Consider the following 23,863-nt stretch of genomic DNA (forward strand, 5'->3'; position numbering starts at 1 on the left):
TGACCATAACACCTTCTTCCATATCTCCCTCTTTTCCCCCTCCTCCCTCCGTAGCCAAGCAGAGGGTAAGGCTGTCAGCTGATGAGAGGAGAGAGTACTATGACGAACAGAGGAACGAGTTTGAGAACTGCGTGGAAGAGGAGCGCGATGGTAAGACCGACTAACTCTGTTCCAAAGATGAGGTTTAAAACCATAAGTGCCCATTTGGTTAAACTCAGACCCTTATACCTCTTAGTGGTAAACGCCACAGCTTGATTTATCTGCAGTAATCACAGTGTCTAATCACAGTTTTCACAGTGTGCTGCACTGAACACGTTGACCACACGTCTGTATAGGGATGTGTTGGGTTTGTGGTAGTTCTTGTGACTATTGCGTTTCTGGGAAGTGTTTTCTCCCACATAAGTAAACCGAAGTGTTTCACATGAAGGACAGAAATACACGTTCTTAGTCCTCCGAGTTCTACACTCTGCAGGTTGGCACAAACAAAAAACCCTCAACCCTCTTTCCCTTCTCCATCCACAGAGCAGGATGAGAGGACACGGGAGAAGACAGAACAGTGGCGTGAGTTCCACTTTGATGAACTTTACCCCCGTTGTCCCCGCGGTTGGTGAGCATGCTCGATAGGTCAAGGAGATCAGAACATGGTGCACCAGCCTGTGATTGGCAGGACCCTGTGCCACTTAAGACACGTAGATTCATAACCTGAATTAAATGTGTGAGTGAGAGAAAGAGCGAGTGAAAAGAGAGAGGGGAAGCTGAAGAAGGGATGATAAAATGAAAGTGAGTGAGTGAGTGCTGAGGAACTCAGACTGAGACTAATGTCGTGACTCCATGCGAGACTACCAACGTTCCACAGCTGCAACTTTAGACAGCACTGGGCCGAGAGCAGAGGACAGACAGAGAGGGACTATAAGGACACTGACAGACAGGTCTCAGGAGTTGAACTAGTGCCTGTTTGTTCCTATATTTGAGCCATAACCTGGTCACATGGTGTGGTTGATAGATGATGTGTTCTATACAACCTGCTTAGATCAATACAAATGACTGTTAATCACTTTGAGGAGGCAGGCTATCACGTCAAGCTGTATTAAATCACATTTGGGAGAAGCAAAACAGTGAGCTAGTTCCCTTGTTCAGACCTACCTGATCTTCTCTTTATCCAGCTCCTGTTACTATTTTGGGTGTCTCGAAAACCCCCTCAGACTAAGGACAAAATATAGCACAGGAGACAATTTCTTCCAGCGAGCCCAAGTCAAACAAAGGAGGAGATGGTTGGTAAAATTACTCAGCACGATTTAATCAGCACATTCCCATCAAAGCCAGCAGGAGGGAACAACAAACAACTCATTCGGAAATACAATTGAATCCATTCAAAACACAGCAATTTAAAATCCATAATCAGCTTCAAATTATATCCACAGTAAAAAAACAAACATTAAAAGGACATTTAAAAAAGCACTCTACAACATGCAGAGAAATATACACCAGAAAGTCCAATAGCACCAGCAGCAGTCGCTTCCTATGATGAAGACAATGATGAAGGTGACTGTAAGTGACTAAGGACTACAGCATGCCGTTGAGGAACTTGGGCTGCTCGTCACCTCCCCAGCTATCTTAGGCCCCGACTTCTCCTGTGGACAGGAACAGGAAGTAGTAGTCAAACCCAGGACCAATCAGATGGGAGAAGGAAGTGCTTTGGGTCCATCTGAACTCCAAACCCACTAAAAACGTAACACTTACCTTCAACATGCCGTCTCTTTCCCATTTGAACAGGACACAGTTACTGCAATAGAGAACGCAGCATTGGCATATCTAATGAGCGCAGTAGCACGTGACCTGCATTGTGTTTGAGAGTGTACGTGTCTCACCTGCAGTGTTTGTGTGGCAGGCGGTCCAGTGTGATGGCTCTCTGTCCACAGGGGCCCTTGAAGAAGCATTTGGTGGCGTCGAGCCACTGCAGCTCATGCTTCTCCTCCACACAGCGATCAGCAGGCTTGAAGTATGTGTACTTACACTAGAGACAAGACACAGATAAACACATACAGTGGGGCAAAAAAGTATTTAGTCAGCCACCAATTGTGCAAATTCTCCCACTTAAAAAGATGAGGCCTGTAATTTTCATCATAGGTACACTTCAACTATGACAGACAAAATGAGAAAAAAAATCCAGAAAATCACATTGTAGGATTTTTAATGAATTTATTAGCAAATTATGGTGGAAAATAAGTATTTGGTCAATAACAAAAGTTTATCTCAATACTTTGTTATATACCCTTTGTTGGCAATGACAGAGGTCAAACGTTTTCTGTAAGTCTTCACAAGGTTTTCACACAATGATCACAAGAACGGTGAGCAAAAATCCCAGAACCACACGGGGGAACTAGTGAATGACCTGCAGAGAGCTGGGACCAAAGTAACAAAGCTTACCATCAGTAACACATTACGCCGCCAGGGACTCAGATCCCGCAGTGCCAGACGGGTCTCCCTGCTTAAGCCAGTACATGTCCAGGCCCGTCTGAAGTTTGCTAGAGAGCATTTGGATGATCCAGAAGAAGATTGGGAGAATGTCATATGCTCAGATGAAACCAAAATATAACTTTTTGGCAAAAACTCAACTTGTCATGTTTGGAGGACAAAGAATGATGAGTTGCATCCAAAGAACACCATACCTACTGTGAAGCATGGGGGTGGAAACATCATGCTTTGGGGCTGTTTTTCTTCCCTTCTTCTCCCCAATTTCGTGGTATTCAATTGGTAGTTACAGTCTTGTCTCATCGCTGCAACTCACTGCAACTCCCGTACGGACTCCGGAGAGGCGATGGTCGAGAGCCGTGGACGCGCTGTAGCCATGGTGATTTGAGCTACCGGATTGGGCAGCGCAGTAGACGCACTCGATTTAGTCACAGATTTTCCGGCGTTGTGCCGAAAATCTCCCCCCTGCAAGAATTCCCCCACCCCCTTTTAACCTCCTTCATTTTGTGGCTAGAGTCAAATACTTTCTGTGACACACATCAGAGTCAAATACCCTCTATAGAACAAACTTCACATCAGGATGACCGAAATGAATAATTAATGTATGTGTTATATTAAACAGAGGAAGGAGTAAAGAACAACTTTGGCTGAATTATTATCCTTACACTTTCAAACATGGGAGAGATGACACATTTTGGCAAAGAGATTTATTTATAGACTAAAACAAAATCAGTAGCCGATTTAAGTAGGGGCGACATGGGCAGCCGCCCAGGGCGGTACGGGGCGCCATACAAACTAGAACCGCCACATACACTTAAAACAAATAGCCAAACCGAAAACTACTAAGATCAGTGAAATGTAGGCTAAACTGACAACGGAGTAATGGTCAGAAATCTCAACTAGCAAGTAAGTCCCAGCAATGAAGAACCTGAGGGTGGGGGGGGGATTGAATATTGTTGAATTGTTTTAATGCCTGGATTCCGTGAGGGCCCCAATTATCATATTTGGACCAGAATGAGGCTCTCCACTACCTAACGTTCCTGCAGTGATGATTCATAAGGGAGCCAGATGACAGACTCTCTCAACGATGCCATTGGGTAGGCTACACTGACCAACGAGACCAGAGTCACTCACTTTAGAATCACTGTCTGGCAAATGCCGACATCCTAGCAAAGGAAACCTAGGAAAGTCCTTCGGTGTGCTTGTCCGATACCACAGACATATAATCAAGTCCCAGGATTTATGAATGGCAAAGGGATACACAAGACTTCATTCAAGACAGTTTGAGACATTTAATAAACTAGTCAACACCTGCTGTTCAGTTGTCAATCACCACACAGTAAATAGCCAATGGGCCGCCACGTGACTGGCTATGTGAAACACGCTAAATAAAATAAATAAATGAATGAGCCAGAAAACTATCATTTGGCTAAGTGGATTTCGTCTCATCGTTACCACTTACATTACGTGGGATGTGGAAATTCACGAGCGTCATGCGCTCTCCCTCCTCTGTGTAAAGAAATCTGACTGCAACCAACCACAGTGAGCACAAATTGTACCGGGAGGCGAAACAGACAGTAGACTGCGTTTCCCTGTCATTGCTCGCTTTGTGACTGACAGGCACCTATCCTATCAACAGATCACTAGAAGATGCATATCTTTCATTCTAGCGGGAGAGGACTCGGTGGACTAGCGAAATTAAACGTTTAAATGAAAATCAGCCTACTTAATATGAAGTGGAAAAAGTAGCCGGTTGAAAATGAGTCTGTAACCGGCTGATTACCGGCACTAATAGAAAAAACTGCTTAGAGACGACTGACGCTTACATAGGTAAACACACTGAACAACCAACACACACTCACAGTGCAGCAGCGCAGGCTGGTGAGGACATGCCTCCATAGTGGAAGCCGGTCTGACAGTCGTTCCTTCAGGCTTTTGCCCTTCCCCTTGACCTTCCCTGAGAAAGACGACTGCAGCTCGGCCTGCTGTGCACTCATCTTCTTATACTGGGCCTTGGGGCGGTACTGGCACTCATACTGCAGAGAGAGAGATAGCACATGACAACAGTCCTACACCCTCCTATTGCAGAGAGAGATAGCACATGACAACAGTCCTACACCCTCCTATTGCAGAGAGAGATAGCACATGACAACAGTCCTACACCCTCCTACTGCAGAGAGAGATAGCACTTGACAACAGTCCTACACCCTCCTACTGCAGAGAGAGATAGCACATGACAGTAGTCCTACACCCTCCTACTGCAGAGATATAGCGCATGACAGCAGTCCTACACCCTCCTACTGCAGAGAGAGAGATAGCACATGACAACAATCCTACTGCAGAGAGAGAGAGCACATGACAGCAGTTCTACACCCTCCTACTGCAGAGAGAGAGATAGCACATGACAACAATCCTACTGCAGAGAGAGAGATAGCGCATGACAACAGTCCTACACCCTCCTACTGCAGAGAGAGAGATAGCACATGACAACAATCCTACTGCAGAGAGAGAGATAGCGCATGACAACAGTCCTACACCCTCCTACTGCAGAGAGAGATAGCACATGACAACAATCCTACTGCAGAGAGAGAGATAGCGCATGACAACAGTCCTACTGCAGAGAGAGAGATAGCGCATGACAACAGTCCTACACCCTCCTACTGCAGAGAAAAGCGTTCAAATATGTCACTTCACAAGTTCTCAAATGTCCCTCTATTTGGCGGTGGTATATGACTGACACCGATCAGCCTCTAGGTCGGTTCTGAGGGTCAGTGGGGGTCAGAGAGTGGATGGAGGAGCTGTTGAGCGGTTCAGGTTGTGTGTGTTTCTGGATGTAAAGGCAAACCCACCAGGTTGACAATCTGAGAGCAGGGGTCTCCGTTCTTCTTGGCTACCTTACAGGTGCCATAGTCCTGAGCCTCCCCCATCAACAACACCTTCTGATGGTGGTCTACTGACAGAGACACCTGGGGGAGAGAGACAGAAAAGGGGTGGGAGAAGAGAGGAGAGACATGATGAGAACACACACACACACAAACTGAGTGTCCATGTCAATAAAACCACATGATTATTGACCTACTGTAGATGTTGAAGTTGCATGTTGGTATACAGTATAGGGCAGTGGAGGCTGCTGAGGCTCATAATAATGGCCGGAATGGAGCAAATTGAATGGCATCAAACACAAGGAAACCATGTGTTTGATGTATTTGATACCATTCCACCTATTCCGCTCCATCCATTACCACAAGCCCATCCTCCACAAATAAGATGCCACCATCCTCCTGTGGTAGAGAGGAGGTAATTCTGGTCTTACACTGCTGTTGCTCTGTGGTGTGGCTTTGTTGACCAGCACAGCGAAGGTGACCCGAGTCACACTCCTCCAGTTTCTCCCGTGCCAGGCGCTAAGGCAACTGGGAGAGCCGAATCAGCTTGCGGTCGGCCATCTTTACGATCCATCTCCGTGGAGGACACGCGTGGTCACCTGAAATCAATGAAACATTCAGAATGCAGATCTGAGCTTCGGACAAGAAACCTTGGAGTGTTTGTGTGTGTTATAGGTAGATGAGTGCGTGTGCGAGAGAGGTGTGTGTGTGCTCTGAACTCAGCCGCAGTCCAGAGTACTTCTCGATGGCGATGTCTTTAGGGAGAGATGGAAGGGGATTGGCCTGTCGTACGGCGGACAGGGCTGCAGCTGCATTGGACTGGGAAGGTAGCGATGAACGTACCGTGCTGTTGGTCCTACTACTGCTTGCTATTGGCTGGAAGGAGCTGTGAGTCTTAATCTCCACCAGTGGACCTCTGGTGTCTGTAGCGGCTGCTGTAGTGCTGGGCTGGACCTGGTGAGCTGTCCTTTGACCTTTGCGTTTTGAACAGGTCAGCGTTGTTGAGCTAAGCGGTGAAGTCGGAGGACTCCTGTAGCTTGGTGCCGTCTCCTCGGTCTGGGGCAGACGAGGGCTTTCCCTCTGTCAAAAACAACAGATGAAGAGATTCCTTTAAAACACACATCCACAGGCACCACCCTCACCTATTACACTTTACACAGATGCTCCTTACATGACATGGTGTCACCAGTGTTCCTGTATGGTCAGCCTTGACTTTAATGGGAATACATTCTGAAACTCAAATGGAACTACCTGGGCTAAAAAAAACGTATGAAAGTAATACCTGCTTGGTCTTCTGTGTGGGACGAACTGGCTTGGAGGAGCTCTGTTTGGGGGGACTCTGTGAGGGAGTGTTAGCTTTAGAAGGTGCCTTTGTTCCTGGGATGCTGTTTGGGGTAGAGGTGGCTGTAGACCTCTTCTCGGAGGCCTCTAGCTGCTGCTGCAGCCTCTGCATCTGCCTCAGCTCCTCTGAGAACACACAGAAAAACAACAAATATGATTACAACCAGAAAGCTGCCATGAATTAAAAAGAAAAGGAGACAGCCTGCGAAGCTGACATACTTTAAGAGTAGGTATCTGCATTTTTAGAAACATTTACTGTATACATACTATAGGCGTTGATGCTACACTACAGCGCTATCATAATCATTTTGAGGTACTGAACTCTTGTGGACAAACCTTGTAAATCGTCTTGGGATTTATTGAGGTTGTCTGGAGCCTTCCCTCCAGACGGCTGTGGTTCAACTTCCTCCTCCTCTTCAATGCCATCCGCATCTCCAAAGAGAGCAACGGCTCCATCCTCTTCCTCGATGTCCTCACCGTCCCCCTCCAATACTCTTCATCATCGTTGTCAAACAGGTCATCTAGGTTGTCCTCTGCTTCCTGGCTAGCCTGCTGCTCCTCTCCAGCCTCGTTCTCAGCCAGCAGCTCTGTTAGAAGGTCATTGTCATCATCACCTGACACACACACACACACACACACACACACACACACACACACACACACACACACACACACACACACACACACACACACACACACACACACACACACACACACACACACACACAGTTATAGAGTTTTGTTTTGATCAAAGCCATATATTTCCCACAATGCTTATACTCGCAACAAAGCGTACAACAAGCTAGCAAACAAATGATGCATATGATCACCACTCCAGGCAGTGCGAAATCCGGGGTAGCAACGTCAACGTAGCAAGCAGTGAGTGTGTATCACACCGCAAGCAACAATGCCACTTTGAGGTAATGAAGGTCACGACATTTTCTTGCAAATAATTATGTTGTTCACCTTATTTGATGGTTTCAGACACTTCTCTAGGTAGCTATCTTCGTTTCTTCAAATTACTACGGAGAAAGAACTGAAATCTGGCGCCAAACGAAGGACCCCTGTCAAATAGAATAGCGGCTACTATTTCGCCTGTCCAAATAATTTGTGGTAGACGTTTCCTCTCACAGATCACCAGGGGTGGAAAAACGACCCAATTATCATACTTTAGTAAAAGTAAAGATACCTTAACTATCGAAATCATTTCAAATGTCTTCTATTTACAGATAATCAGGGTCACACTCCAACACTCAGACATGATTTACAAACAAAGCGTTTGTGTTTAGTGAGTCCACCAGATCAGAGGCAGTTGGGTTGACTAGGGATTTTCTCTTTAAGTGCGTGAATTAGACTATTTTCCTGTCCTTCTAAACATTCAAAATGTAACGAGTACTTTTGGGTGTCAGGGAAAATGTATGGAGTAGAAAGTACATTATTTTCTTTAGTAATGTAGTGGAGTAAAAGTTGTCTAAAACACAAATAGTAAAATAGATACCCCAAAAAACTACTTCACACTGCTGCAAATTACTCGCATATCGCCAATAAAATCATAAATGTATCTCTAGTGTATACTTAATTTACATTTTTTTGTAATTATTATCCACATTTGATACGTTTATTTCATTTTGTTGACTGGTGTCTCTAAAGTAGGCATGGCTCATTTATATATAGGCAACAGCCGCTGTGCTAATATACACACAAAGTTGGTGAATGTCAACAAACATGGTTTGTGCTATCCGGGATCCGGGATCAAGACCATATTGAATTTGAATGGTTAATGTGTTAAGAGGTCAGATTACGGTGAGTCCCAAAGAACCCGGATTGCATTGACGAAACAAACATCTGAAGATATTTAACCTTTACTTAACTAGGCAAGTCAGTTAAGAACAAATTCTTATTTACAATGACGGCATTATATATATATAAAGAGACAAAACACACATCACGACAAGAGGCAACACTACATGGAGATTTAAGACATCGCATGGCAGCAAACACATAACACAACATGGTAGCAACACAACATGGCAGCAGAACATGGTAGCAGCACAAAAATAGGTTATAAACATTGGACACCGACAACGGGTAAGAAGGTAGAGACAATACATCATGGAAAACAGTAAGTGTCCATGATTGAGTCTTTGAATGAAGAGATTTAGATAAAACTGTCCAGTTTGAGTGTTTGTTGCAGCTCGAGCTGCTTTACACCATAGATATAAAGCCGATTCTGTTCCATATCCATGGTGGGTACTCTCATGTTGCATTTTTTCAGGTGCAATAAGAGTTTTATATTCTAGATGTGTGTGCAACAAAGAGACAGAAACAGCCTACTGTACCAATAACCTTTATTACATATTTTCATTATTTTACAGAATCACAGGATTTGTGAATCCATCTGGATACAGAAGTTAGTAGTTAGCTAAAGCAGTACACACTCCCTTGCATAGTCATACATCCTGCAGGCTACATAGGTTTAATTATAAATGTACAAACCATGATGGATAAAATGTATGTGCAATATACATTTACAAAAAACAACAAACTGTCTTGGGCATCCTTCCCTCCTTTGAATTATTCAAAAGGAAATATCTATGCTGCAATAATAATCTATTCATAACCTTCATCGAAACAGAATTACAGCTGGATTAAATTAAACCACCCGAAAATCCATAATAAGCATTTAATACACCAAATTGTTTCTTGCTAAAGAGTTAATTCTAAACTATGTGACAGACAGCTGTCATAAGAAAATAAACGAGTTACCAAACTAAAAATACAAATTCCAGTTCTCCATTTAATCACCTAACAGTATATTAAACGTGATACATTTTACAGGATGTTTTTCGCCCCTCTAACAAAAGAAATTGTCTAGTTGTGCACTGTAAGAATACATTTTATATTATAGTTATATGTTCTAAAACATAGACCAGAGCAACATAGCCGTGAACTGCAAAATAAATGCACTTTTTAGAGCATTAAGGCTGCATTTCACTCTGCCATAAATGGGATGATGATGAAGAGGAAGAATCAGAGTAAGGTGCATCTGCGGCAGTTGTCTTTGTTGTTGCTGATGACTATGATGAAGGCTCAGATGATGCAGTCCATGATGTGAATCTGCAGGCTATCCAAGTCTGGTAGGATCTCGTTACACTTGGGGCAGACGTGCTCCGGTATATTCCCCTGCTGCTGCCAGTCCCTGGCATCACCACCTATCAGACACACAGTGGTATGGTAACGATATTCCCTTATATACAGTCGTGGCCAAAAGTTGAGAATTACACAAATATTAATTTTCACAAAGTCTGCTGCCTCAAGTTTGTATGATGGCAATTTGCATATACTTCAGAATGTTATGAAGAGTGATCAGATGAATTGCAATTAATTGCAAAGTCCCTCTTTGCCATGCAAATGAACTGAATCCCCCCAAAACATTTCCACTGCATTTCAGCCCTGCCACAAAAGGACCAGCTGACATATCAGTGATTCTCTTGTTAACACAGGTGTGAGTGTTCACGAGGACAATACTGGAGATCACTCTGTCATGCTGATTGAGTTTGAATAACAGACTGGAAGCTTCAAAAGGAGGGTGGTGCTTGGAATCATTGTTCTTCCTCTGTCAACCATGGTTACCTGCAAGGGAACACGTGCCGTCATCATTGCTTTGCACAAAAAGGGTTTCACAGGCAAGGATATTGCTGCCAGTAAGATTGCACCAAATTCAACCATTTATCGGATCATCAAGAACTTCAAGGAGAGCGGTTCAATTGTTGTGAAGGCTTCAGGGCGCCCAAGAAAGTCCAGCCAGCAACAGAACTGTCTCCTAAAATGTATTAAGCTGCGGGATCGGGGCACCACCAGAACAGAGCTTGCTCAGGAATGGCAGCAGGCAGGTGTGAGTGCATATGCACTCACAGTGAGGCGAAGACTGAGGAAGTTCTGGTGTCAAGTAGGGCAGCAAAGAAACCACTTCTCTCCAGGAAAAACATCAGGGACAGACTGATATTCTGCAAAAGGTACAAGGATTGGACTGCTGTGGACTGGGATAAAGTCATTTTCTCTGACGAATCCCCTTTCCGATTGTTGGGGCACCTACCATCAGTCCTGTGTCATGCCAACAGTAAAGCATCCTGAGGCCATTCATGTGTGGGGTTGCTTCTCAGCCAAGGGAGTGGGCTCATTCACAATGTTGCCTAAGAACACAGCCATGAATAAAGAATGGTACCAACACATCCTTCGAGAGCAACTTCTCCCAACCATCCAGGAACAGTTTGGTGACGAACAATGCCTTTTCCAGCATGATGGAGCACCTTGCCATAAGGCAAAAGTGATGACTAAGTGGGTCGGGGAACAAAACATCGATATTTTGGGTCCATGGCCAGGAAACTCCCCAGACCTTAATCCCATTGAGAACTTGTGGTCATTCCTCAAGAGGCGGGTGGTCAAACAAAAACCCACAAATTCTGACAAACTCCAAGCATTGATTATGCAAGAATGGGCTGCCATCAGTCATGTGGCCCTGAAGTTAATTGACAGCATGCCAGGGCGGATTGCAGAGGTCTTGAAAAAGAAGGGTCAACACTGCAAATATTGACTCTTTGCATCAACTTCATGTAATTGTCAATAAAAGCCTTTGACACTTATGAAATGCTTGTAATTATACTTCAGTATTCCATAGTAACATCTGACAAAAATATCTAAAGACACTGAAGCAGCAAACTTTGTCATTCTCAAAACTTTTGGCCACAACTGTACACACACAGCATACATTATGTAATTATCATTGTTGTAAATAATTTGATGGGATGAAGAGGAGCAGAGTGTTTTCGTGATAAAATAAATACGAGAACATTTGATTGGCAGAAAACAATATGATGTGCCCTGGCTTGAGCCCTGCTCTCTCAGCAAGGTGAATGACTTAAAGCAATGTACTGTCCTGTACCTCTGGCTCCCTGCATGTTGCCTCCACGTGGCATGTGTCTTCTCTGCATATCGCTCAGAGATTGCCTACAGAAACCAGTTGTAGTCAGGCGGTGGATCCAAAATGGCAGTGAACGTCACCTAATATGACCAGTCTGTGATCATATCATCAATATGTAATCTGATGCGCACCTGCCCAGTGAGTCCATCTCGTCCTGTAGCTGAGTGTTCTGTTTCTTGACAAACTCCAGCTGAGCAAACAGACGTTCCTTCTCCTCGTGAATTTTCTCCCGAGCTGCTCGCTCCGCGTAGAAGTCAGAGGAGTACACCTCCGCCTGGACAAAAAAAAACAAACACACGCACACAAAACACATGATTAAAAATGACACATGCACATAATCACAGAAAAACATTTGTCTATACGTGTCAATGATTACAAGGTGTGGCTGTATTGTTGTACAGATTAATGTGAATGCCATCAACAGAATGTAGTGTTAATGTTCAATGTTCTTTGAATTGTTGTAGAAGTATGGAAGCGCCAACCAATAAGCCCCTGGGGAATAAAATACATTTTTTTAAACCATAAAGAGGGATAATTTATGAAAAATTTCCGTTTTGCAACATTTCTCAGAAACAACACTTTGGAATGATCCCAGCAATACAAACACAACAATTACCAAAGTACATGGCCCAAGAACACTGCTTGGGTGTGGCTCTATAAATGGATCATTACCCTTGCTTGTGCTGTTGTGTTAAGACTCAGAAGCCATGAATGGACCCAATTTCTATATTCTGTTTCTTGCTGGTGTCTTGGTCAACGGGCAAGGTAGGCTGTTGTTTTAAGTTGTAGGCTGAAGCAAGTGTTCATTTCTTTGTGTAAGAGGTTGGTTATGAGGAAAACATTTATAATTGGCTTACAGCCGAAATACATGAAGAGTGAGTAACCAAAATGTCTAGGAGATGCAGATGCAGACTACCATTACCATTTGATTACGCCTTTTGCGTAATTTACATAATAACACTATTCAGTTATTGTGCCCTTGCTTGTGTGTTGCAGGCCTCCGATGGGAAAACCAATTTGACCAGCCCTTACCTTTTAACTGCCCTTCAAGACAATCCATCTCTTAGGTGAGAAAGGTGAGAAAAGGCACTAAATTAGCCTACTATCAATATTCAACCAAAGTGGCCTTTCTTTTTGCATCGGCACTTTCACTGACTGATTCCCAAAATGAAACGTGTTCTCTAATTGTTAGTGCTGTTCTACTTTTCATCAATGAACAAAATGATCTCACTATGCTGCATTGACCAGTAAGTGCCAGTGTTGTGTTCAAGACCACCTAAAGCGAGACCGATTCAAGACCGGAGGGTGGGCGAGACAGTCAAGACCGGAAAAATGCGAGTCCAATTCAAGACCATGGTTGTAATTGTGTCAAATCACCACCACAAGAGTTCAAAATGTCCAGTATATCCGTGTTCATATTTCAGAACATATAGATTCTTTAGACATATAGAAAAGTTTTAAAAAATGCATGCTGAGAGAAAATAGAGCCGCTCTACAAATATTACTGACCCAAACACATTGGAGAACAATGGCCTTCTAAGCCTTTAGACAAGGGCTAATGATTTATAAAATAATGATTATAATAACATGATAATTATTATTTTCAATTTTTCTAATTTAAATCTCTTAAATTTTTGTTGGAAAGGAAAGGTTTAATACTAAAGAGAAAAGATCCAATCTGGATTTTTCTTTGCTGGTCTCTGGGGAGATAAATCTAGCTAGCCAAGTCATCCATTCCTATGCCATCAGAAGCTAGATACCTGCCTATACCCTGCACTACACCACTGGCCCTTTGTGTTTTATAAAAAGTCCACTCTCCTACATGAGTGTGATGGTATTACAGTTGCTGTCCTTTCAGAATCACCAACCTGTCACACACTGAAGACCTATAGGTTCACCACTGTACTAACCTGTCACACACTGAAGACCTATAGGTTCACCACTGTACTAACCTGTCACACACTGAAGACCTATAGGTTCACCACTGTACTAACCTGTCACACACTGAAGACCTATAGGTTCACCACTGTACTAACCTGTCACATACTGAAGACCTATAGCTTCACCACTGTACTAACCTGTCACACACTGAAGACCTATAGCTTCACCACTGTACTAACCTGTCACACACTGAAGACCTATAGGTTTACCACTGTACTAACCTGTCACACACTGAAGACCTATAGGTTCACCACTGTACTAACCTGTCACACACTGAAGACCTATAGGTTCACCACTGTACTAACCTGTCACACACTGAAGACCTATAGGTTCACCACTGTACTAACCTGTCACACACTGAAGACCTATAGGTTCACCACTGTCACACACTGAAGACCTATAGGTTCACCACTGTCACACACTGAAGACCTATAGGTTCACCACTGTACTAACCTGTCACACACTGAAGACCTATAGGTTCACCACTGTACTAACCTGTCACACACTGAAGACCTATAGGTTCACCACTGTACTAACCTGTCACACACTGAAGACCTATAGGTTCACCACTGTACTAACCTGTCACACACTGAAGACCTATAGGTTCACCACTGTCACACACTGAAGACCTATAGGTTCACCACTGTACTAACCTGTCACACACTGAAGATCTATAGGTTCACCACTGTCACACACTGAAGACCTATAGGTTCACCACTGTCACACACTGAAGACCTATAGGTTCACCACTGTACTAACCTGTCACACACTGAAGATCTATAGGTTCACCACTGTACTAACCTGTCACACACTGAAGATCTATAGGTTCACCACTGTACTAACCTGTCACACTGAAGACCTATAGGTTCACCACTGTACTAACCTGTCACACACTGAAGACCTATAGGTTCACCACTGTACTAACCTGTCACACACTGAAGACCTATAGGTTCACCACTGTACTAACCTGTCACACACTGAAGATCTATAGGTTCACCACTGTACTAACCTGTCACACTGAAGACCTATAGGTTCACCACTGTACTAACCTGTCACACACTGAAGACCTATAGGTTCACCACTGTACTAACCTGTCACACTGAAGACCTATAGGTTCACCACTGTACTAACCTGTCACACACTGAAGATCTATAGGTTCACCACTGTACTAACCTGTCACACACTGAATATCTATAGGTTCACCACTGTAGAAACATGTCTATAATAGATATAAAGACTGTCTTAATGTTTCCAGAAAGGAGTGTATATATTTGGCCTGGTGAAATGGTTTTATGTGGTGACTGAATGGAAGCTGATAGTTTTTTACTCCGCTGGTTTCGGGAAGAATTTAATGAGTCCTCACTGTCCTAGACGGAGTACAAATGTATCCGACACCAACACCCTCAATATCTGGTCTCGAGTACTACAACACTCCTAGGTGCCCTGCACTGTTGATACTGGGCATATCAACAAATTAAACCTTCAAGTTATGTTTGTTTTCAAATCAATTCAACCATTAATAGATCCATGACAATGCACATATCTAATTTCAGTCAGCATAACAACGCCTATGAAGACCGTTTGTGGGGCTGAGTGCAAAGACACGTTTGTCTATGAGCCCGAGTGCCACTGGTCTCCCTACATAAATGACTTCGACCAGGAGTTCAGCTTTGAATTCCCCAAAAACTATGTCCTCACCGGGATGAACAGCTATCATTTCAACCGCCATGAGGATAGAAGGTGAGAAGACCTCACCGTTTACCAGATCCTATGTTCAAATAGTAGTTGTTAATTTTTTGTAAATACTTTGAGAGGTTGATTTAGCCTGCTTGGAGTGCCATTTAAGCATAATTTGCACTTTTGGGACTATTCCATTGGGTCCATCAAATGCAGCTGAAGTATTTGAAAGAAAACATATATTTGAATCCAGGTTTGACACAATCCTGACTGTGGACTGCGGTCGAGTCAACAGCTACTGTGATTTTTGTGTGTGTGTGGGGGGGAGGGGGAAGAGGTTAACAACAACGAGAATGTTTACCTCAAAATGTATTGTGGATTTTCAGAGATCGTCGCTGGAGATTCCAGTACTGCACATGGACATAAAACTGCTGATATTACGGCTGATTATTCCATTCTAGAGTAAAGATTGCCTATTGCCTTCTTTCTTGTGTTTCATTTAATATTTTTTTCCCATTGCATATTCATATCAAGCCACTGAGTCAGAGTAGAAGTAAAAAAAAAAGTTTTAATTAAAAAAAAAAACATTTTAAGCTGCACCTATTTCACTTTATGAAAATATATGCTTGTTAAACTTTTTTGGGAGGGTACTAAGCCTTCATTTAACTACTGGTTTAACAAATAAACTTCCTTCACTGATAGTCACTTTTAAGTTACTGTAGCACTCTAAACTGTTCACACACAGTTCAGTGCAATTAAATTAGAATGTTTGAACCTTTTTCCAAGTGTGAGAACACACAAAACTAGATGGAGCACACACACAACTAGATGGAGCACACACACACACACACACACAACTAGATGGAGCACACACACAACTAGATGGAGCACACACACAGAAAACCTACCTGAGCCTGGAACACAGAGATGGTCTCCAGTTCCTTCTCCTTCTGATATATCTCCTGCTTCATAACATCTATCTGCTGTTGCTTAGCAGCCAGGGCCTTCTCTGCTGCGTCCAGTCTGGTCTGCAGGTCTCCCACCTCCTTAGTGACCAGTGGCTGGAGGCCACACAGAGGGCAACGGTGAGATTCATCACATTCACCATGCCATACCATTTTGACAAAGGACAAAACAGTGCAATGTGCCAAACTAGACTGATTTATGTTTAACAGAGGCTAAGTAGTGTGGTCACCTCTCTGTTCTTGCTCTCTTGCTTCAACTCATTGTAGTCCTCAAATAGCTTGGTGTAGGCATCCTTCAGCTGGGTCAGGTTAGTCCTGAGGAGGGGAGGAGGGGCAATTGACTCATGACGACTAAGATATTATTTAGATATAGAAACTCATGGCACTGACCTGTGAAAACCGATAGGGGGGGTGGGATGATTTCAAAAGAGGAGCAGGGAATTTATGTCCCAAGACCCCACCCAAGGGGCCCAATGCCCAACAGTGTCAGATGGAGTAGGCATATGTCAGAGTGTGTGCATGCTTGACTGCCGTCCCACCTCTCCTCTCCAGCCTTCCTCTGCTCTAGCTGGCTCTGGGCCTTCATACTGTCCACCTGCAGCTTCAGTCTGTCATTCTCACTCTGTACCTCCTGCTTCTCTACCAGCTGGGCTTTCAGAGTCACCACGTCGCGCTCCACATCCCTACATCTACAGAGAGAGAGGGAGGGATAGGGAGATAGAGAAAGACAGAGGGATAAAAGCAAAGCGAAAGGGTGTTATTAGGGGAAAGGGAATGAGCAAAGGTTAGCATAGTTTGCACATTTTCATTGTCTATGTAGCTCTCCCTCTCTGTCTCGCTCACCTGTCCTGCAGGTTCATCTTCATGCCCTCTGCCTCATCCAGTTTGCTCTGAGCCTGCTGTAGCTCATTAAACAGGGTCATCATCTGAGCCTTCAGATCCTCCACCTCTGACACAGCCTGCCACATAACAGGCAACAGTCCAACATACTGACAGTTCTGATCAAGAAGCTAAGGGTTAGGACATTGTAATGGGGAAATGTAAGATGAATAAAGTTAATATCCAGTTAAGAGTAATTAACAATGCTAAGCATATTTATGTTCTCGTTCTGTAATACACATGATTTCCAGTGTTTTATTTGGGAAACTTTCTGGTTGATGGCCACTAGACTTGATACTGAATGTCATGGATTGTTCATATCTGATAGTGATTGACGCCAGACTGGAGGTATGAGGACAGGGGATGCTGATTGTTATTGTATTCTGGGACACTGACTCTGTAGCAGCTGATGCTGTGACTTCCTACAAGCCTCTCGGCGGGTGTTTACAGAACATTGGTGCTGTGAGATTAGAATATAAGGGCCTGCTTCTCTGCTTCTCTGCTGGAGGTGTCTCCCTGTTGCAACTTGTATTAAACCACATTGATTTACTTTCTCTGTAACTTCTTTAATTCACCTGGAAAATCCCTGTTACATATTGTACATTAATACATTTCAATCCCATTAACTTCCCTGTTCTTACAGGGTGAGAGACAGGCTGGGTAAGAGCTTATCTGTGTATCTACCTTCTCCTTCCTAGAGTTCTGTTGGGGCTCCTCCTCTGGTTCTGGCTCAGTACCACATGCTGTGTTGGCTAGTGCTGGGGAAACCACCTCTGGCAGTAGTGAGGTCTGTGTGGACCTCTCCGTGTTAGTTTCTTTCTCCTCCAGCTCTGTGATTCTGAAAGACATATGAACATCAGTCTTCGGTTCCACCCAAACATAAAGCCCAGGCAGAAATGTGGCCTACCTGGATCTGGTAGCCTGGAGCTCGATTTGTAGCCTCTCCACCCTCTGGGTCTCCTTCCTCAGGGACTGGAGCAGCTGGCTGACAGTCAGCTCCTCAGACTCCTGCCTGGATACACTCATGTCATACCTGGGGTCCCTTTCATTATGATACAGGTCCTTTCCAGTATCCTCTCTCTACACACACACACAGCAGTGCTAAAGTCAGGACACACACCCTTATAATATGGATGGATGGAGTGAGTGAGTGAGTGTTACTCACAGCAATCCTGATCTCTATGAAGGAGTCGTCCTCTGACCCCTGACCTGCCTTGAGCTGGAGTTCAGAGTTCATGGCCACCAGGTCACTCTTCTCTGCCTTCAGACGCACCAGCTGGGCATGCAGCGCCTCCAGTTCTGCATTCTGATTGGCTGTCTCGGCCTGGAGGTGACACAGCACAGATAGGACAAAAGTCTGCTCAGCATTATACCCATAAACACACACGTGTTTGTACACACATACATATAAATAAATCAACACTCCATTGTTATTTTCCAAGTCTCTTTTGTTATACAAAATCTAGCTAAAACTACAGACAATCATTCATCCTCCAAACATTAATTTCTCTATTAATAAGCTGATGTCTGGTCTAGCCAGAGAACAAACCTTGTGAACATTAGCCTTCCTTTTCTCTCACCTGTCCCTTCCCTTCTCCCTCCAGCTCCTCCACCTTCATGCTAAGCTCCTGGTTGTGCGAGGAGAGGGCCTCCACACGGCCACGCGCCTCATCAAGCCTCTCTTCCAGGAACTCCTTCTCCTCCCTCTGCTTCTCCCTCCACACAGACAAACCCTCGAAGCGCTCCTTCATCGACATGTTAGTCTGCTTCAGTGCCTCTACAGGGGAAGATACACAGAGAGTACATTACTGTAAAAACACACAGAAACACACACTAACAGAGCAGTCAATAACATCATCCGCCATTGCAAGACAATCAGAACCTCATATGCCGTAACATCCTAATGTCCCCGCCCCATACAGTAGATTCTCAACATTCTGGTCCCCTCTCCATGCCTCACCCTTCAGGTCTCGGTTCTCCTGGATGAGGCGGTTCATCTGCTGCAGCGTTTCCTCCAGGGTGCCTGTGGTGGGGCTGTGGCCGGGGTGGGAGCTCGGACCCCGGGAGACGTCCCCGTTCACCATGGGGGAGCTGGACGCCATCACTCTACAGCAAGGTGAGTCGGTGTGGAGACATGCAAGTGGACAATACATTCTCAGACCATGGAATACACTAGAATGAGAACAGGGACTCGGATTCGAGGGAAGGCCCGTGCTAGGACAATCGCGCTCTATATTCTCTAGAGCTGCATGCATCAAAACAGCAAACACCACACGCCTTGTCAAAGGTGTGAAGGAGTACTATTGCCCGATGAATCATGTACACTGGGAAATATCCATTATTGAATCATCTTATCAGCAGCTGTCATGTGTTAGGCGGCTCCTCACAGCGCCAATCAGAGAGAGGCCTGCAGCCTGCCAGAGTTGGCTGGCCACTTTTCATGTCATTTAATAAACTGATTATATATTGTCGCGATGTTAAAGCAACACCTAGCGAACTCTTCAAGAGGTTCGGACCTTTTGGTGTAACTCACGTGTTTCCCAACCTCGGTGGATGTGTTCGTTTCTGCCCTAGCTCTACAGAACGGATTCAAATAATCTTCAAGCTTTGGGCAAAAACCAAAACGTGCACCCCTTTGGGTTCCAAGGATCGAGTTTGGGAAACACTGGTTGACTGTTAAGGCACGTGTCAAACTTATTCTCTGGAGGGCCGATTGTCTGCTGGTTTTCACTTCTCCCTTGTATTTGATTAATTAAGGTCACTGATTAGTTCGGAACTCCCATCACTTGGTTGTAGGTCTTAATTGAACACAAATTGAAAGGAGAAACCAAAAACCAGCAGTCACTCGGCCCTCCATGGAATGAATTTGACACCCCTGTGTTCATGTTCTAATTTAAGAAATTAATCTCTCCAGAAATAAGTCTCTCACTGTTGCCGCCTGTTATAGACCCCCCACAGCTCCCAGCTGTGCCCTGGACACCATATGTGAATTGATTGCCCACCATCTATCTTCAGAGTTCGTTCTGTTAGGTGACTTAAACTGGGATATGCTTAACACCCCAGCAGTCCTACAATCTAAGCTAGATGCCCTCAATCTCACACAAATTATCAAGGAACCCACCAGGTACAACCCTAAATATGGGCACCCTCATAGATATTATCCTGACCAACTTGCCCTCTAAATACACCTCTGCTGTTTTCAATCAGGATCTCAGCGATCACTGCCTCATTGCCTGCGTCCGCTATGGATCCGCGGTCAAACAACCACCCCTCATCACTGTCAAACGCTCCCAAAAAAACTCCTGCGAGCAGGCTTTTCTAATCAACCTGGCCCAGGCATCCTGGAAGGACATTGACCTCATCCCGGTCAGTAGAGGATGGTCGTTCTTTAAAAGTAATTTCCTCACCATCTTAAATAAGCATGCCCCTTTCAAAAAATGTAGAACTAAGAACAGATATAGCCCTTGGTTCACTCCAGACCTGACTGCCCTCAACCAGCACAAAAACATCCTGTGGCAGACTGCACTAGCATCGAATAGTCCCCACGATATGCAACTTTTCAGGGAAGTCAGGAACCAATACATGCAGTCAGTTAGGAAAGCAAAGGCTAGCTTTTTCAAACAGAAATTTGCATCCTGTAGCTCTAACTCCAAAAAGTTCTAGGACACTAAAGTCTATTTCCCCCTGGCTACCCCAACCCCAGCCAACCACTCCGCAACCCCCGCAGCTACTTGCCCAAGCCTCCCCAGCTTCTCCTTCACCTAAATCTAGATAGCAGATGTTCTGAAAGAGCTGCAAAACCTGGACCTGTAGAAATCAGCTGGGCTAGACAATCTGGACCCTCTCTTTCTAAAATTATCCGCCGCCATTGTTGCAACCCCTATTACCGGTCGGGTTCAACCTCTCTTTCGTATCGTCCGAGATTCCTAAAGATCGGAAAGCTGCCGCAGTCATCCCCCTCTTCAAAGGGGGTGACACTCTAGACCCAAAATGGGTACAGACCTCTACTCTAGACCCAAAAATACAGACCTATATCCATCCTGCCCTGCCTTTCTAAAGTCTTTGAAAGCAAAGTTAACCATTTCGAATCCCACCGTACCTTCTCCACTGTGCAATCCGGTTTCCGAGCTGGTCACGGGTGCACCTCAGCCACGCTCAAGGTACTAAACGATATCATAACTGCCATCGATAAAAGACAGTACTGTGCAGCAGTCTTCATCGACCTGGCCAAGGCTTTCGACTCTGTCAATCACCGTATTCTTATCGACAGACTCAACAGCCTCGGTTTCTCAAATGACTGCCTCGCCTGATTCACCAACTACTTCCCAGACATAGTTCAGTGTGTCAAATCGGAGGGCCTGTTGTCCGGACCTCTGGCAGTCTCTATGGGGGTACCAGAGGGTTCAATTATCAGACTCTTTTCTCTGTATATATCAACGATGTCGCTCTTGCTACGGGTGATTCCTTGAGCCACCTCTACGCAGATGACATCATTCTGTATACATCTGGCCCTTCTTTGGACACTGTGTTAACAAACCTCCAAATGAGCTTCAATGCCATACAACACTCCTTCTGTGGCCTCCAACTGCTCTTAAACACTAGTAAAACTAAATGCATACTTTTCAACCGATCGCTGCCCGCACCCGCCTGCCCGACTAGATTCACTACTCTGGACGGTTCTGACTTAGGTATTTGTAGTTAGACTAGACTAGACTGGCTAGACTGTAACCTCTCCTTCCAGACTCATATTAAACATCTCCAATCCAAAATTAAATCTAGAGTCAGCTTCTTATTTCACAACAAAGCCTCCTTCACTCACGCTGCCAAACATACCCTCATAAACTAACTATCCTACCGATCCTCGACGATGTAATTTACAAAATAGCCTCCAACACTCTTCTCAGCAAACCTGATGCAGTCTATCACAGTGCCATCCGTTTTGTCACCAAAGCCCCATATACCACCCACCACTGCGACCTGTATGCTCTAATCGGCTGGCCCTCGCTACATATTCATCACCAGACCCACTGGCTCCAGGTCATCTATAAGTCTTTGCTAGGTAAAACCTCACCTTATCTCAGCTCACTGGTCACCATAACACCCACCCGTAACACACGCTTCAGCGGGTATATCTCACTGGTCATCCCCAAAGCCAACACCCCCTTTGGCCGCCTTTCCTTCCAGTTCTCTGCTGCCAATGACTGGAACGAATTGCAAAAATCTCTGAAGTTGGAGACTTATAGCTCCCTCACTAACTGATTGCTGCAGCTGTACACAGCTCATCTGTAAATAGCCCATCCAATCTACCTACCTCATCCCCATATTGTTTTCATTTACTTTTTTGCACATCATCATCTTCACATCTATCACTCCAGTTTTAATTTCTTAAATTCGAATTACTTCGCTACTATGGCCTATTTGTTGCCTTACCTCCCCACGCCATTTTCACACACTGTATATAGACTTTCATTTTTTTTCTATTGTGTTATTGACTGTACGTTTGTTTATTCCATGTGTTGTTTGTGTCGCACTACTTTTGCGTCATCTTGGCCAGGTCACATTTGTAAAATGAGAACTTGTTCTCAACTGGCCTACCTGGTTAAATAAAAGGTCAAATAAAAAAATGTTGGAGGGGCGAGGTCAAATCATGACGCCAGTGATCTTACGTTTCGGGAATTCGGCGCTCTAGAAAGAGGCCCGAGTTCCCAATTCCCAGTTGTCATGAAAGCGCTGAGTTCGCAGTTGGTTTGAACGAGGCTTAATGTGTTGGCTTTCGCTGGACCTGGGTTTCAGTCCTAGTCGGGACTAACCCCCAAATTCTCTAAAATAACGTGAACGATCAAAACAGGCTAGACTACCGACTCAGAACATGGGTTGACTGACATCTGTCAAGGCTAACCGCCTTTTCTCATATTCCTTTCACATGACATTCTACCTACCTTCGACAATAAAACAAGGTACCATATTTGACTACTTCTTCAGCTAGTTTGGGTAAAAACAGGGTGAGAACGAAATCGTAGTTCCAGTGCGTCACATTACACCAGGGCCTAACAAATTAATCGTAATTTCAATACTCACACGTGATTAAAGTACACCTCGAAAGAACTCGGATACTTCTTGTTGAAGATCAGACCTTAACACTTCTGTATCGTTTTATTCTGACTTGTTATTGGTTTACAGCATTTCCTTGTCTTAACGTCACAATAAAGTATGTGTAAACATTGTATCACCTGCGGAAAGGATCAAATCTTCAATCAGATGGATGGGTTTACGGTGATTTTCCTTCAAAAGCCGTAGACGCATCTATATATTTTGCAAATCAGTGAATATGCTGCGTTTAGTGACGTCCTCGAACTGGCCTACAAGAGCGTACAGAGCAGCTGACGGTGACGTCATGGACTGCGATTCCAGCGGGTTTTCCCTTTGGGAGTGACCTTGCACTTTTGGGAAAGGAGTGACATTTGCCTGATAAACCCAATACATATGAGATCAGAAAGCCGACTCCTCAATCATTTATTTAACAATTTCATTGGAGAATTGAGAATTTATTGTAGACTATTTTCACATCAGTCTAATCAAATAGAAACACCTTTTGCCTAATTTCCCCACCATCCGCCTACCGCACTATGGCACTGTATCACAATAAAAACATAGAAACTGAGTAGTAAAATTAGTGTATGATTATGAAGGATGAGAGGCTATATGGGCACCCCTGAATGAATAAT

The 23,863-nt window shown here is 44.3% G+C and overlaps 2 protein-coding genes and 1 pseudogene across 8 annotated transcripts; 1 reads left to right on the top strand and 2 right to left on the bottom strand.

Annotated features, from left to right (window-relative positions):
• Window positions 1–1,276: 1,276 nt before the first annotated feature.
• LOC110490755 (protein MCM10 homolog) lies at window positions 1,277–7,838 on the bottom strand. 4 transcript variants are annotated; one of them, XM_036944663.1, is made up of 7 exons: window positions 6,198–6,348; window positions 5,786–5,953; window positions 5,322–5,438; window positions 4,335–4,508; window positions 1,869–2,014; window positions 1,741–1,783; window positions 1,277–1,631 (listed from the first exon to the last, which is right to left on the bottom strand). In XM_036944663.1, the coding sequence occupies exons 3-7, from the start codon at window positions 5,397–5,399 to the stop codon at window positions 1,557–1,559; spliced, it is 516 nt and encodes a 171-aa protein (XP_036800558.1). In that variant the 5' UTR covers window positions 5,400–5,438; window positions 5,786–5,953; window positions 6,198–6,348; the 3' UTR covers window positions 1,277–1,556. The 4 variants fall into 4 exon arrangements, with proteins under 4 accessions (XP_036800558.1, XP_036800560.1, XP_036800559.1 ...); XM_036944665.1 differs by lacking the exons at window positions 5,322–5,438; window positions 5,786–5,953; window positions 6,198–6,348 and adding exons at window positions 2,428–2,525; window positions 2,670–2,861 and having other exon boundaries at window positions 4,335–4,473; XM_036944664.1 differs by lacking the exons at window positions 5,322–5,438; window positions 5,786–5,953; window positions 6,198–6,348 and adding exons at window positions 2,428–2,525; window positions 2,670–2,937 and having other exon boundaries at window positions 4,335–4,472.
• Window positions 7,839–9,026: 1,188 nt separating this feature from the next.
• On the bottom strand, window positions 9,027–23,477 carry LOC110490341 (optineurin). Of its 4 annotated transcripts, none has more exons than XM_036944667.1 (13): window positions 23,369–23,477; window positions 19,099–19,244; window positions 18,719–18,915; window positions 18,304–18,462; window positions 18,046–18,218; window positions 17,823–17,976; window positions 17,103–17,218; window positions 16,799–16,948; window positions 16,490–16,574; window positions 16,203–16,355; window positions 11,808–11,950; window positions 11,638–11,702; window positions 9,027–9,907 (listed from the first exon to the last, which is right to left on the bottom strand). In XM_036944667.1, the coding sequence occupies exons 2-13, from the start codon at window positions 19,238–19,240 to the stop codon at window positions 9,786–9,788; spliced, it is 1,659 nt and encodes a 552-aa protein (XP_036800562.1). In that variant the 5' UTR covers window positions 19,241–19,244; window positions 23,369–23,477; the 3' UTR covers window positions 9,027–9,785. The 4 variants fall into 4 exon arrangements, with proteins under 4 accessions (XP_036800562.1, XP_021419349.2, XP_036800563.1 ...); XM_021563674.2 differs by lacking the exon at window positions 23,369–23,477 and adding an exon at window positions 23,217–23,362; XM_036944668.1 differs by lacking the exon at window positions 23,369–23,477 and adding an exon at window positions 23,078–23,099.
• On the top strand, window positions 12,369–16,205 carry LOC110490342 (annotated as a pseudogene).
• Window positions 23,478–23,863: the final 386 nt, after the last annotated feature.

Source organism: Oncorhynchus mykiss, chromosome 15 (genome assembly GCF_013265735.2).
Source record: "Oncorhynchus mykiss isolate Arlee chromosome 15, USDA_OmykA_1.1, whole genome shotgun sequence".
NCBI classification, from domain to species: Eukaryota; Metazoa; Chordata; class Actinopteri; order Salmoniformes; family Salmonidae; genus Oncorhynchus; species Oncorhynchus mykiss.

Bases quoted from the DNA above. Each gene is read 5' to 3' on its own strand.
- LOC110490755 (XM_036944663.1), bottom strand. From the start codon at position 5,399: ATGGGGGAGGCTCAGGACTATGGCACCTGTAAGGTAGCCAAGAAGAAC. The intron at 1,784-1,868 runs GTGAGACACGTA...TCTCTATTGCAG, and splicing joins CTGCCACACAAACACTGCAG to TAACTGTGTCCTGTTCAAAT. The intron at 1,632-1,740 runs GTAAGTGTTACG...TCCTGTCCACAG, and splicing joins AAAGAGACGGCATGTTGAAG to GAGAAGTCGGGGCCTAAGAT.
- LOC110490341 (XM_036944667.1), bottom strand. From the start codon at position 19,240: ATGGCGTCCAGCTCCCCCATGGTGAACGGGGACGTCTCCCGGGGTCCG. The intron at 18,463-18,718 runs GTGAGAGAAAAG...TGTCACCTCCAG, and splicing joins AGGGAGAAGGGAAGGGACAG to GCCGAGACAGCCAATCAGAA. The intron at 11,703-11,807 runs GTGCGCATCAGA...TGGTTTCTGTAG, and splicing joins GAGATGGACTCACTGGGCAG to GCAATCTCTGAGCGATATGC.